At 45.2% G+C, this 14,817-nt stretch overlaps 1 protein-coding gene across 2 annotated transcripts in view; it reads right to left on the reverse strand.

Moving 5' to 3' along the window:
* Positions 1–14,817, reverse strand: part of LOC100182961 (E3 ubiquitin-protein ligase PDZRN3-like) — a 35,440-nt gene that overhangs the window by 5,061 nt on the left and 15,562 nt on the right. The window contains exons 1-7 of one of the 2 annotated variants that reach the window (XM_018812784.2): positions 13,900–14,123; positions 9,281–9,561; positions 9,083–9,206; positions 6,811–6,912; positions 3,442–3,504; positions 1,818–1,916; positions 122–286 (exon numbers count right to left, since the gene is read on the reverse strand). In XM_018812784.2, the coding sequence (XP_018668329.1) occupies positions 122–286; positions 1,818–1,916; positions 3,442–3,504; positions 6,811–6,912; positions 9,083–9,206; positions 9,281–9,561; positions 13,900–13,920 (855 nt within the window). In that variant the 5' untranslated portion in view covers positions 13,921–14,123. Of the gene's footprint in view, positions 1–121; positions 287–1,817; positions 1,917–3,441; positions 3,505–6,810; positions 6,913–9,082; positions 9,207–9,280; positions 9,562–13,899; positions 14,124–14,817 lie in introns of those variants that run through there. The other variant, XM_018812783.2, reaches the window with a different exon arrangement.

Below are 14,817 nucleotides of genomic sequence, written 5' to 3' on the forward strand. Positions count from 1 at the left end.
CTCGTGCCCACACCTACGTCACATATAAAGCGACTTGTGGTGATAGGTTTAGTTTCACTGTCAGATCAGCTCCACAAATGAAGGGATTAGTTAAATTAAATACACCTTTGTAGATACTTACCTTTTGCGAGACGATTGCCGCGTATTCAATCCCTCCGTCCCTCGTTCTTTGTTCCAGAAAACGCGGACGAGATTCGTCGGATGTCGCGCTCATGACGTCATCATAATTCGTGACGTCACGAAGTACGTCATCGCCCTCGAAATCTTCGTTCCACTGCTCGTCGTCCTGAAGATACAAAACACACACAAGATTAATTTGGCTGGTCGTTAGCTATAGTTGCGACAACAAAACTAAAGGACATATTGATAGCAGCATGGATTAAACCCAAACGAACTTGGCCGGAGACCGATAAACCTATAGATTCGGTGTCGTACATAAGTTAGTAAACAAACGAAAGGTTGTCATGTCATGGTACCGTGCCTCTGTTTCATTTAAACAAATTTAATATGGTTTTAATACAAGCATATACATTTTCACTATATTGCATTTATACACCAAACTGTTATGCAAGTGTTTTATTCTGTTTTAATCGATTATTGTTGACAGAAACACTTGACTACGTTGAGCGCTGGACGATGAATTCATTAGAATGCATTAAATATTCAGTTATGGGGTAAAAGTGACAGCCGTTATTGCAATCATTTCTTAAAAAGTGTGCCCGCGTATGATTGAATACCCATTAAAATTTCGGTATATAGCCTGTGTATAGATATGATATTTTCGTTTGTAGGCTATTAAGGAGGATTGTACGCATTAACATTGATGTACGAGTGAAAGCCGCTATTGATCAGGTCTAGGCTCAAAACCATCATTCAAGGCAAGGCTGACATCTACACTGGCCGACCACCCTGAGAATCATCTTTTGATTGTAGCCCTACTGGCGACGTCGGCTGCTCAGAACTTACTAGCGGTGTTGACTCTCGCGTCAACCACGCATTATTGGCGAGGGATGAATGCGCAACAGCGCTGTTTATTGATACGTTGACGCACGACCCGGCAAGCTTGATCAAATACGCGGTAGCTGGCTAATATAACGCACCGTTTGTTCGCTGTTGTGAAATCAAGCCGTGCGCAAACCGAATTGTTTTTAGTTTAGGTTCATCACTGGCACGTCACTGTGTAACTTTGATATCCGTTGTACCTGGTCGTGTTTATGTTTGCCTATATGGGCTTCACAGTCATTTCCTCAGTTTACACTAGCCTGGTCTACCAAATGTGTGGAGAATTGATTTGTTACCACATCTGTGATGCGTGAGCGACTGCGGGAAAGCCACGAATTCCCGTTAACCTTGGAGAATTGATTTATAAGCAAGTGCGGTTACGACTGAAAGCGTGCTGTTTCAAATCGAAAAAAATCGATAAACGGAATTAGTGAGCACTTTACAGCGTAGGCCCCTATACTCTTATGCGGCGGTGCCGTAGTACAAGCTATACCGAGTGTAGATTCTGAATGTTCAATTCAGGTCAGTCCACTTAGTTTGGCAAACGGTGATCACTGAAACGGACAGGTGGCTCTCAACGTAAACAAGGTCGCACGGGGAAGTCGGACGAATCATGTTCTATTTCGGGTTAAGTCGACTTAGCTACTCCGCATCAAAATAAACAGCTTTGCGAGGGGCAGCGAGTCAATCACCGATGTGGCGTTTGCCCGGGAGCCGTCACTGCGCTGTAAGGGTGCAAGCTAGCTTCTAAAACATGAGAGGAATGCGAAGCACCCGCTCGTTGAAATCGTGAAAGGATTAAATAAATCACTTACGTATGGGTGTTGCCGACGTATCATGAATGTGATGCTGGGAATGTCTTTGTGAAGGAGGGTGGACGCTTCGGCCATGGAAGTTACGGGCGTACCGTTGATCTAAAAATATCGACACCTGTTAGCCAATGCATTTCTTTACGTTGCCTAAGCGGACATAACCGCAAAGTAATTAACATGAACTGGTTTTCGTGGAACCGGACCGCACCGGAATACACCGGTTCGTGATCGAGCGGTGATGAGACATGTTGTATATTGTGTCCGACCTACTTTGTATCGGTTGCGGTCGGGAATAAACCTATGTTTGCAATCATACGCGACAGCATTCTGCGGATGTGGCAAGCGAAATAGTTTGTCAACGTGCGCTGTTTGCAGCAGAATACACGGGGCCTAATATTAGCTGTAAATTCCGAACGGGATTTCGTGGTACACCATACCCTTGACGTCATACCACGCGCGCAATAAACACATTATCTCAACGTACAGACAACAGGCATTCACAGTACACCATCCATTGCAGAATAAGGAAATAGTTTTCGCAGCGTCGACACAACCCGCCGAGGTCAATCGACGATTACTGTCGTATTGGTTTAGCATTTTATAACTCGCTGTTGTCGAAACTGAGTTTTAGCTCCCGGATCAACCGGACCTGCTCATTTGGCTTACGCTGGTTAATCAACATAGGACGAATACCAACGTACTTGAAGCCGGACGGCTCGCGGCGCTTGCAGTCGCATTAAGTCAGTGCATACCGACAAGATTACCGCATTATCCCTGCATACCGACCCCAAAGCGAAAGGGACAAAGGAATTAAATCGTGTTAACGCTTTCTTAGTGTTGCTTAGGCACAATGGCCGCACTTTGGTCGCTGTTGTTTCGTAACGCAGCGGTTACGTTATCTGTATTTATATCCGAGATACGTGACACCATATGCTGGTCGTTTTCGCCATACGGACAGAATAATGCGATTTGTTTGTTGCACAATGCTGATATATGCGATTCGAGTGACAGTTCTAAGTCGAATTGCGGCGAAACACAGTTCAATCATAGTTGCACAAAACAACAGCAGCGATTTTCTAGCTTTGTTACGTCATAAGCCTCGATGTCACTCGTCACAATCGATCATCAATCAAGCGTCAAACGTAAGCAGTTGACCGAAGGGCGGGCAGTGACACGCATCAGCGTTTTAAAATACCGTACACTGAACGTACAACTTGCGAGACCCGTCATTTCCCCAACACTGTTTACCGTTGCTGTCAAATCAAGGTGAAGTGCACACAAACTTCGTGATTGAAAACGTTATTACCAATCACCTACAATGGAACCATTAAGGAGTTGCCAGTCCCATGCGCGGCGAGCCTAACTTGGTCGTTTCATTACAGGCTGGTACGTTGTAGGACGGTTGCTTCAGGACAGCAGTAAACAGAGAAGGTTTCTGTTCCGCGAAACCGCGTCAGTCGCAAGGTATTACAATCTCCTACACTGGAGAATGTATCTCGATGCAGTCACGACTGCGCGTATTTGACGCCCTTTTACAAAACTAACAATATTGACTCATGGTATGAAATGCTGGTATTTATGGACGAAAACAACATGGCCGTTCAGTTAAATGATTCTTGTTGCTTACCTTAACGATTTGGTCGCCGGTTTGGATGTTTTGGGATTTTTCAGCGATGGAGAATGGTGCGACCTGTACAACACAACAATTGGAGGTTAAATGGTTTATAAATAGGTGGTAGACACTATTATAGCAATACCGCAACGGCTTTAAACGAGAGATTAATTGGGAGAAAGCACACCTGCGATAAAGGGCTGATAAAATGCGTTAAATGCCGGAAAATTATTCTTAAACGTTTGTACATGCCTAATGTATATAAAGGCGGTCAATTGCTGATAATCGTAAGTGATAATCGGACACGGCAGAAGGTATTACCAGAGCATTGGCCCGTGATGAAAAGTGGCCTTTTCAATATTTTCGTGTTTTGACGTGGGTTTCCTACTTAAAAAGAGCTTATCCGATTCGACATGACGATTTATACGATGTGTCCACGTATAAGAAAAGGCAAAGCGCAACTCTCCCACAAAACATGCTAAGAATTGGGGGTTGCTGGATTACAAGCTATAGCGCCTGTAAACCGGCACCATACAAGTAAAATTAATGGCACAAGCACGGCTGGTATCTGTGTGTCAGCGCAAGTGTCACCCGACACCATGTTAGTCCTTAACGGCCTGTTAGTGTCGGATTTAAATAACCATCCGGCGTAAGACGCTAAATGTGTTGTGTGGGGCCCACGTCGACTGAAAGGAACTCAACGAATTCGGTTCTCACGTTAAATTGCTCGACTATGCGGTGCGCGCGTCGCCACTTCGGATTGTTTGTGTTTTGCAGAACGCTGAGACGACAAAGGAATTCAACGCGACGCGACCCGAGCAAAACAACCGGCACCTAAATGCGACGTATTTAAGTAACTTAAACGATGCGAGAAGCAACAAAACCTCGGGTGAAATCTAAGGGATTACGTCACCGCGTTCCGACGGTGCTGTATCAAATCTAGGGGAGTGAGAGAGAAGGGACCAAGGCGGTTTGAACCCGTAGTTTTCTGTGCGGGGTCGTGTTTTGGCGTGGAGGCTGATTTTTCAGGGCACTTCGCTTTTGTTTTGGGGCCACAAGCCACAACCACTTAACCGGGACACTGGTCACCTAATGCAGCGGTTGGCTCCGGAATAAACGGAAAAGGAAACTCATGATCGTGGACGAAGATTGATTGAGTTAAGTAGCGAACCGAAACAACCAACTTTACAGGCCCCGCTTACGCATTTTACCTTTAACAGCAGCTGTTGCCTTTCTCAGTGAATTGTTATTTATAACAACTTTTGTGGTGTCGTCGTACATTAAAAGAGTCAATATTAAATTGCTGCGTAAATGAGTGTAAGCAATACTATAATTTGCATCATCAGGTAGTGTAGGAAGCTTAAACTACCTAATGACGTCAAAATCATCGCAGTGACATTTCCTAAAACCGGTCTCACTGCCGATATGTTACACGCGAATAAACCAAAAAGGCAAACAAGTCTAGGTATCCTTATAATCGCCGGATCAAAGAGACTCGCTTACATGCTGCGTGCTTATATACGCAGTAAACATTGCTACTATATGCCAAACAAAGCGCTCCACCTGGCAAATACGCTCACCGAAAGTTTGCGTAATGATAAAGGTACAATGACCGATATTAGCGGAGTATCAAACGAATTCGCATAACTACTTGATTAGGTTTCGCAAACCGGTGAAACCGTTTGATCCAACACTCATACAGTTTCGCAAAGCCGTCCTACAATGTACCAACCAAGCATGAAGAACATCGGGTCATTGAGGACAAAGCTGTTGTCGAAAAATTAGCAAGATAAGCGGGTATTAATCTCACTGCGTCGTACACTAGACCATGGCGTCAAGAAATCCGCAACCCACTGTATCTGGTACCGTATATATCGTAGGGTGGGCAAGCGCCGAATGACGTAAAGAAGTTCGTTGAGTGAGACTGAGCATTCGTAAGGCCAAGTGCGATCCTTCGGCTCAGTTCACTCAAACAATGGACCATGCTGTTCCGTCTCGCCGCAATGCGCTTTGCACACACAGTCATAGGGCGCAAATATTCAATGCTTCCTTGTGGAGGGATTACAGATCATGAATCGACAAAGCTCGGAGCTAGGATCGGTTTAATACATGGATGATAGGTTATATCGGACAGGCTTAAACAGAGGCCAACGCAAAGTACAAAAATTCGACGCGTTGTTCCCCAGCACGGGGCTGGAACGTCGCGATAACATATAGATATGCCGTAGCAGGTCTCAGCGCGACACAGCGCTATCGCATTCCGCTTTTACGCTATTTCTGTCTCATCATCAGCGGTATCGCGCTACGAAGTGGCAGCAGTTACTTCACTTATCGTGTCCGACATCTGGAGATAGCCCTATGTCTGCCAAGTGCAAGTAGCAGATCTAAGGTTCATTAACACATCTCAAGCTCTAATAACATAATGAACCGATACGAACTGTCGATTGAGCGTCACGATTTTTACACGTCGGAGGTAATATCCTGGTTGCGGTGGCCGTTTACACCAGGTACCAGTCTCACTTCACTCATCCCCCGTTCATTCTAGCACTGTTTGATCTCTGTTATTTTTCACGCTAGATAAAATATGAATTGGCGACGACAGAACGTGGTTATTATTGCGAAAACTATTTGGTTTCCGTAAAACTTGCACCATCACTTCTCCGGATTAAACTTTATAAGTGTGGTAAATGAAGAGCTCTTTACAGCTGACAACCAGCTTCTAATTTTGAACCTTCAAAGAGACTGCGCAGGCGTGATTTTGAGCGGGACCAAAACACCGGTTATTAAATATTGAGACTTGGATTTAGAGTGTCCGATAGCGTGGCGAGCTGTACTGTATTGGCCACAGGTGTGTTGGGTAGCCTAGGATTATTGGACGCCGATTAAGCTCGTTACGGAGGTAGGGCAGCAGGTGGTCGGGTCGCTATCCAGTTTAACGCTTTTGTGGGTCATACAAAACGAAGAGCGGTAAACTGTTGTAAGATTAATTCGTCACAGAATTTGTTTGTCTGTGGTATCTGTGACGTCATAAGCGTGGCGTGACGTCCTTGAGAACAGCCCGCAAAGCCAGTTTTGTCGAAAAAAAATGTTTAAAGTATGTTCGACATATACGGAAACGGAGGCTAAGGTGTACGGTTACATTGTTGTGACGTCACTTTCGCCGGCAATCGCGACGCCCTGTATCAGATGTGTGGAGAGATAGGGACCAGTGCCTATAGCTATTCTACGATGTTGGCATTTTTGGCGGTTTGTTGCAAACTCGTGCCCGAACTAAGTCGGTAAATATGGTCCCTTTCTCAAAGTGTGGAACCTGAACATCGTATACGCTCTCGCAGCTGGCAGGCACCTAGTTGATAAATACAGATTGCGAAAAACACAATGTACCTCGCTGACAGTCACACGGATTCGATCGGTGTATGGATCTCGCTGGTCTTGTAGCATAATACCGAGTTTTTCTTGGTTGGACGAACGTTTTAGTTCAACCTCCTGAAAAAAGAACAAATTTGTTAAACCTCATTCATCTTGATTTATTATTTGTCGTGTGTTTCACAGTAATCCACTTTGCTATGTGATTTATAATGCTAAGAGTCAATAAGTTCCTATTTTGACGGCAGGCTTTGTTAAAACGTTTCCCTGACGCGTTGTTTACATAGAAAATCAAAACATTACGCCGCACCTGCGCTTTCGTTCGGTTAACTTAGCAAAATACCGCTTTTCTGCGATAAGTCGCTCCGCTAAGCATGTACGGATCAGAAAGGAGACGCACTGAGGTTTAATGATCATAAACAAGACCTCGGTATAATGACAGTGTATAGCTATACTGCGTGGGGGTTATCAGGCCCAAGGTGGACTGAGACACGCTCGCCCATATCCGGCGATTCGTGGAATAACAAAAAATGATAAACGGGAAGGCAGACTAGGTGGTCCGGATTACTAGGGCTTCAAGTGGTGCAGCATTTCACGGGGTTTGATCGCCACAATAACACACTAGTCGCGCAGAGACGAAGCAGATAATTTGAAATCACAACAAACTGTACAGCACCACTTGCGCTGATGGCCCACCCGTTAGGTTCCTACATGTCAAACACGACTTGATAAGAGCAGTCGGACAGAAAGAAGCGATCAGGATTACGTCATCACACTTCACTTATTCTCAGCCTTGCAAATTGAAATCTGTTTACAGATTTTGAGCTGTCTCGCCGAATTTATTATCACGCTGCAACCGCGAAACAAACCCGCTTCAGAACCATCAAGGTTACCCACATCAGGACGTGATTATTTCGCCGCCGAGTTGCTTTTTTACGCGTGGTTACACCAGAGCAAGTCGGAACGAAGTTCCCTATTCACCCAGTCAGTGTTTCCGGGACCATTCTTTCCAGCTTCCTTTTCGGAAACTTGACTTTTACCCTCGCCGCTTTGATATAACTTTGTTTACGCTGGTTGTCAGGTTTTAGTGGGGTAGACCGCGTGCCGTGGAAATAGCAGCCTTGATTTATGGGCCCCGGTACTCTTAAGCGAATGGTGTAAGGCCAAAAGCTGCTTTGCCTCAAACGCAGCGAGAATGTTTTCTGTCAGCGGCACCAAGGTGTGGGCGACGGTACTCGTAGTCGCTAAGCGATGAAGTTCCCAACGCCATTAAGGCACCAGCGAATAAGCTCAAACCTTCGCGGTTCATAACTTGCGCGTCGACGGCTATTCTTCTCGATGCTCTATCACAACATCCCTCAAGAATCGATGCCGATGGGAGGGAGTTGGGGTGAAAGCCACCGACGAATGACAGGTATGCTGAACTACCAGGGGTTGAATACCTGTACCCCATGAGAGTTACCAGCTCTAGCCTTTGAAGAGCAACGCTCCAAAGAACCGTGTTTTGTCCCGTACTTTGATATTCGCCGAGTGTATTTTTACTTGACAGACTGTCTACTATTGCACCATTTCGACCGTGTTACCGCAGCCAAAGGACGGAAAGTGATTCTATTTTAGCAGCGCAATAACAATCAGTGCTGGCCCGCCTACTCATTTCCATGTTGTAATCTAAGCGACCTCTGCCCAATTACCCAAGCAGCACAAAGGTAAAAGACCTTGTCTCCGACACCGAGGTGGTTTGATTGCGTATGAGAAACAACAGCTCGGGTTTCGATCTGATCAGTCACGCTGTAAAGGTATACCCGATGTATACGTTGCCATAGGTTTGCGGGAAGCGCGAGCGGGACGCCTTGTAATGTATCTTCAAAGGAGAAATGTTTCCAAGTGAAAAATAAAATGGGATTGAGTAATTGAATACACTTTTTAGCCGAGTCAAGTGGGTCAGGAAAGCTAAATCCTGTTACATACAGCCAGCTAGATCCGATTAACTCCTGCAGTAATTTGGGCGCTTTTCAGTTCCCGGTTTCCTGCAATAGTTTTGCTATTTCGGTGCGAACTGGTTTAGCAGAATCCAATTAGTTAACTAACACGAATCTAGTACACTACGCGCCTGGTTCGTATTCCAACGTAATGAGGGCCGACATTCAGAAACACAACGCTGAGTATATGTGAAAAATGACATACGGTTGAGATCATAACGCGATTGGACCTATGCCCTATGATTTCCAAATGGGCTAAAGGGATAACGTTGATCGAATATAACATGACATTATAAATGATATCAACTCACCTCGTACTCAAAACCAAAGACCTCGTCCTCGTCTTCAAGCATAAAAGATCTCCCGAGAGTATCTGCAGTATGCCCGGTCACGTCGTATAATCCCGAGTGGGCGTTTTTATATCGCATCAGCTCGCTGAAACAAAGTAGCAAGCTATAATCGTACAGTTGCTCGTATTTTTAGATGTAAGCCGCCGGAAATGCTCTTACCTCATTATAAGTGCGGAGAGGTTCGTTTGTGCGTTCTGGCAGTTCTGAATGAGGGTCTGGCAGAAGCAAAGGTTGTCCTGCACCTGGCTCGTTTGCGTGGCGGCGCATGACACGGAGGGGGTGAAGGAGGGTGCTTTGAAGCTGCTTCTGGGAGCAATGACGTCATCGTCGTTGTTCTTTGTGTTGTTTCGTCGAAGAACCACAGTAATAGGTTCCGGGGCGTTCTTGAAAGCGTGGGCCGCTTCTTTGTGAGATGCTCCAGAAAGGTCCTGCCCGTTTACCTAAACAACAAAAATCAAATTTACCTTCAGGATCGGAATTTTTAGGGCGAATGCTAAGTTTAATATAAAATAAAGTGCATAAAGGTGCATTCCTTCAAAACGACCTTTGTTTACACTTAAAGCGTTTGGTTGACTGCGACGAAACGATAGACGTCTGATAGGAATCTGCAGCCTCGGTAATTACCGGCAACAACATACCTAAGCTAGCAAGCGTAGCAAAAGGAGAATCGCCGCCGACCGTAACAAACAAAGTTAAACATAGTAATACTAGCTTATCTGGCGGGCCCGCCTTGCCACCAGGTAAATTGTGCATTGTTGTTGCTTGCTATCGAAATTCAATTAGCAGAGAAAAGCGCGACAGGAATTTAAGATCGGCGATCAACAGGGAAAACGGGAATTTCACCTAAAAATCGACGGGAAACCGTTTCAAGTGCGGATTAATGTCCTAATGCGCAAATCTGAAAGGTGAACGCCTAAGAACGTCTTATTAAAAACTTACAGCAAAAGTACACGGTTTAGAGGTAAAATTAGACCGCCATGTGACTTGTGCAAACCGCTAATTTTGTAGTTGGTGACGAGCCCAAGCTAATTTTGCCAATGCCACACACATTATTGCGAAATTAATTGCTTTGAACGTGGGCATTTCGCTGCGAAAATCGCGCCGGGAAATGAGAAAGTTCAATGTTTTTTGATCTGGATTTGCGACGAAACAGCAACCGTGCAATTTGACTAAGTGGAACGACCGAGGTCGTTACGATTATCGGCTCAGAGCGATAATTGCTCAATGCGACCGCCACCTTCAAGGCGAAGTGTGGTTAATCAACAGCAGGCATGTGGCTCATGCATATTCTATACGCCACATACAACTTAATTTACGACAAGCTTCAAGGGAGTCTCGATTAGCTGATTGCCGCTTTGATGGATCGATCTATAAAGAATTCCAACGTCGTCATGACTTACACACATGTCACGCCCGATCTGTAGTTGTATGACGCATGGACCTTCCACGGTCCCTAAGCGCGACAAAATCATTAGCCAATGAACTGGCCATTCCCGCCGGGCGCTAGCAAGACAATTCCATTAAATTGGGCGTCTCAAAAAAAATTTTGCGTAAATGGAAGGCCATTGTTGGGACCGTTTTGTTCCGGTGGGAGACCGACAGATCACGATAATGGTCCAAGAAAACGATGCCGCATTTACGAATCAAGTCATAGTTACTGTCCATTAATGTCGTGTTAGCGTCACCCACGCGCGCAATTTACGAGCAACTCGACGACGCATTACGCGTTAAAACATATGTTGCGCACCACGTAAATGACTTATGCGGTAATCATCTGCCGATCTTACTCTGACAACGGAAATGTGTTAATAGCAATTTCTATCATCATACAGACTTAATCTATACGATACAAGCCGTTATTACTGCAGCACATAAAACTTTAGAAACGCGTTCGTGCTCTGTGCATTGGATGGAAACTGGCAAATCAGATGTAGCGACACTAATCGGGCGATTATCCTCTACCCTTTGTTCAATGACGAAATTGAAGGGGAGATGGGCAAGACGCTGACGGTTCTTCGTGTAATCCCCAGCAAGAGGTTGAAATGATTAGGTTCTCGCACAGCGTCGTTATAATTCCACATCTGGACTCGTTCACGGAGCCGATAATTTCCACACACGGCCAGTTGACAGGTCAGGAACGGCCTGCTGGACTTAGCGACGCGATTTGCCCAATTTGAAATCCGATTAAAAAGGTCTGGTTTAGAATATTTTTAGCTGGCAAATATTTTAATACTGAAATCAATACTGCAGCAGAATTTATTGAATCCGCATCTAAGTCCCCCAAACCCTGATTTTGGTAACAGAACGCGATTCCATTTAAAATAGTTCAACCGCCGTTTAAAGTTCATTCGGGAAAAATTGTGACCGCGCGTCTTGGTTTCTTTCTATTAGTAACCAAACACCAGCAAGCTGCTTGACCTACGAAATCCCGTTACACAACAGAACCTGACACTTGCGTTGTAGGCCGCACTGCAAGTCGTGTTTGTCTGTAATGGGGTCATGTACTGTTTCACCTTTTCACATCTCCTTAGATGAGCCGACGGGGCAAGTCGATTTACACAGTCAGGTAGAAGACTCGCCGACCCGTTGGCCGTGTATGACGCCATGTTTAATCTCCGAAGTTTCATTATTTTGTTATAAGCGACAAGTAACCTAGCCGCATATATCCCAATTCTCACACGGACAGGTTGTCCCGGGCCTGAGAAAACGGGACGCGGACTGGCCGTTTACTTCGCGCTTGGAACAGGCGCCGTCAAGGACCTTTGCGTAGCCTGTAAGTGGCTCGTGACGTGTCATAGCTACATTGGACTGGAGCATTGGAGCTCACGAAACAGCAGAACACCCTACGAAACCCCGCGAAGGGCTTACGGTTAGCGTACTACTCCCAGCGTCTCAGTGGTTAAATAAACGAACCAACAACGATTCAGCAGCGAATTGTGTAAACTACACTCAAGTAGAAGCACTTTAAGAAAAACAAGAGAGCTGACGAACCCTAAAGAACATTTTGATCAAGTAGCTGACTAATATAAAGTTTACTGGAAAACTGTATTGTTTGTTACCATTACCATATTAGAATAACAGTCGTACTATGTCGCGGTCACGCTAACTTACTGCGAAGATTGTCGAAAGCATTTACATTTTTGGTCTCACGGTCTTACGGGCACAAAAGAAGGAAGCAGACACCAAACACAGTAAATATTTCAAAGTAAATTTCGTGGACTGCAAAGTCGCGACCATGGAAGTCGGGCAATTCTAAACAAATCGCTGCGAATCCACAGTCGTTGTCACCGAAACTTTCTCTTCATTGGCAAAGTACCGTGACAACACTCCGCGACGGAAATAAGCGACATTGATATCAGACGAGACCTTTTTGTTCGCGGGCACTGTTAGGTCTCATATAATAGCTTGCGCCATAAAAACAACATTAATTATGTCTTACAGCTCCGTCGCAGCGAATCAAGGTAAGCTAAAGCGCAAGCACAACAATTTCGGTTCCTTCTGCGAACTGGGCCGTTACATAATCAATTGAGGAACTATTCCCTGTGACACGGTTCCACCGGACCGGACAGGTTGCGCGCCATCTTTATTTAATTAATCCAGACCCAAAAACAAAAGTCTTCGGCGGCGCGGCGGCGGAGGTCATGGTCCTTTGTTGGCTGCGGTCGAACAGATGCTGCGAAGAGACTTCCTTCTCGGTACGGTCCCTCTATTATTCGCGCTAACCCAAATCCCCTTATCCGTTGACCGATTTAGCCATATCTGAATGCGACCGGTAGCGGCGAAGCGAAAACCACGCATTCCCTTCATATAGCACGCCTAAAATAACACTTGGACGACGTGTTCGCGACGCCACCCATGCTATTGAAGGCTGTGATCAATTATGACTGAACTACTGACTTAACAAAGGCGAAACTAACCCACGCGGCGAATGTCAGCAAAAAACCTGCTGCTGAAATGAATACAGCATGTAAGTGGAAAGTGAGGGTTATCTGAGCAAGTCAAAAGCTTTGCGGATGAGACGTAAAGGCTATCAAGATCTTTCTATTGCAAGAGTGACTGATGGTCACTTCATGAGTGAAAGTAGTGTATACAAACCTAACAAATTCACTGAAACACTCGACCTGGTACTCTCATACGCTTCGCATTGAGCGATTGACTTTTTAAAAAGCGCTTCTGGTTTAACAAAACGCTCATAATACCAATTACATTGAAAAGATCTGGGGTAGTCTTGTAATAGGACGAACCTTGCATGGTACAATAGAATCAAACCCTGAATGTCTCGACGAGTGAGTTATCAAAGTGCTGCTTGACCCTCACATGACTCCGTTTGTGTTTACATTTTATGCAGGCGCGAGGTGCTGGGTATTCAAACCGTTCTCGGTGTTTATATCTACGCCAGTTGCCCGGTGCGCTGGACGAAAACCGCAAGCCATCGTAATGGAGGAATATATACAACGCGCGCTAATGAGAACGACGTTGGATCTCGCCTTGGGCCAGCCGCTCTGTGCTGAAGGTGCGGACCGCGACTAATTGCGAAAACAAACGGAAAATTCTTTGATCGCTGCCTGCATGGCGTCCCTTTGTTCTTAAGGTCATAACAGCGTCCGAAACTGTGCGAAAACTGCTCACAATTAAACGCGTGCACGTGCATGGCAACTACTTGGAAAATAGCAGGTAATCATCGCCCAATTCTTTCGCATTGAAAGGCAATGAAAGGCGCTATGAATCAAAGAGGTTTCTCGAATAAAGAGTCCATCGGTCCAACTTACAAAACTTACGGTTAAGATTTTAAAATTCATCTTCAAATTTTTTTTTTTACAGCGTGGTAATCCCAGTAAAAGTACTTGGCATCTTCTATATAGAAACCCGTTCACTTGAAAACGTGGCTATCCAAATACACGAAGATGTGTGTGGGTCGAAATCCGGTGCGGTAATCAGATTGTGTGTCAGAAAGCAAACCAACTAATCGAGAATGTCGTGTTAAAACTATAGCACTGACTCTGTAAGTTAAACAACATGACTTGTAATGGAAAATAGCATGTCATTAGTGGTGGCTGATAACACGCTTTCAACTGACGACGTTCTATGAACTCGTGGCTTGCTGGAGCTCCAGGTCCGACTCTGTGGTCTGCACAGCTTAAACCCTACCTAGCGTTAAAGTTCCCGGGCATTAATATGGAAACCAAATGAGGGAAGCGAAGCAACGGCTCATTAACGTTGATCGACGAGCATGTTCCCGCTGCTCCTTATTGCTGTAATTACCTTGTCGGTGACCGCACTTTGCCAAAAGCGACGCGGATATCTCAAACTTTGACTAGGGCACTGACGTGTAACTACGGTGTAACTGGACCATCAGCTATTCATTTAATTAAAGGTATACATGATAACTACTCTGGGAATTACGTGACTAACTAGTCCGGAGCGACAATTATTACATTGCGCAGCCAACTCAATGTCACGATATGTCAGTTACCGAGTCCCGAGTAACATCGGGAACATCGACTAACTACTTCCCGGGAAATAAGACCCGCAAGCCCGCAGACGAAATTTATCGCTGACGATGTTCTCTTCGCCTGTGCAAACATCCAACAACTAAATATACGATCCTCACGATAGATAATACATACTAATTCATATACAAACTTGACGACAACAACCCTCTATTGGATTCTAACATTAACTAGGTATACCACTGC

This window comes from Ciona intestinalis, chromosome 8 (genome assembly GCF_000224145.3).
Source record: "Ciona intestinalis chromosome 8, KH, whole genome shotgun sequence".
Lineage (NCBI taxonomy): Eukaryota > Metazoa > Chordata > Ascidiacea > Phlebobranchia > Cionidae > Ciona > Ciona intestinalis.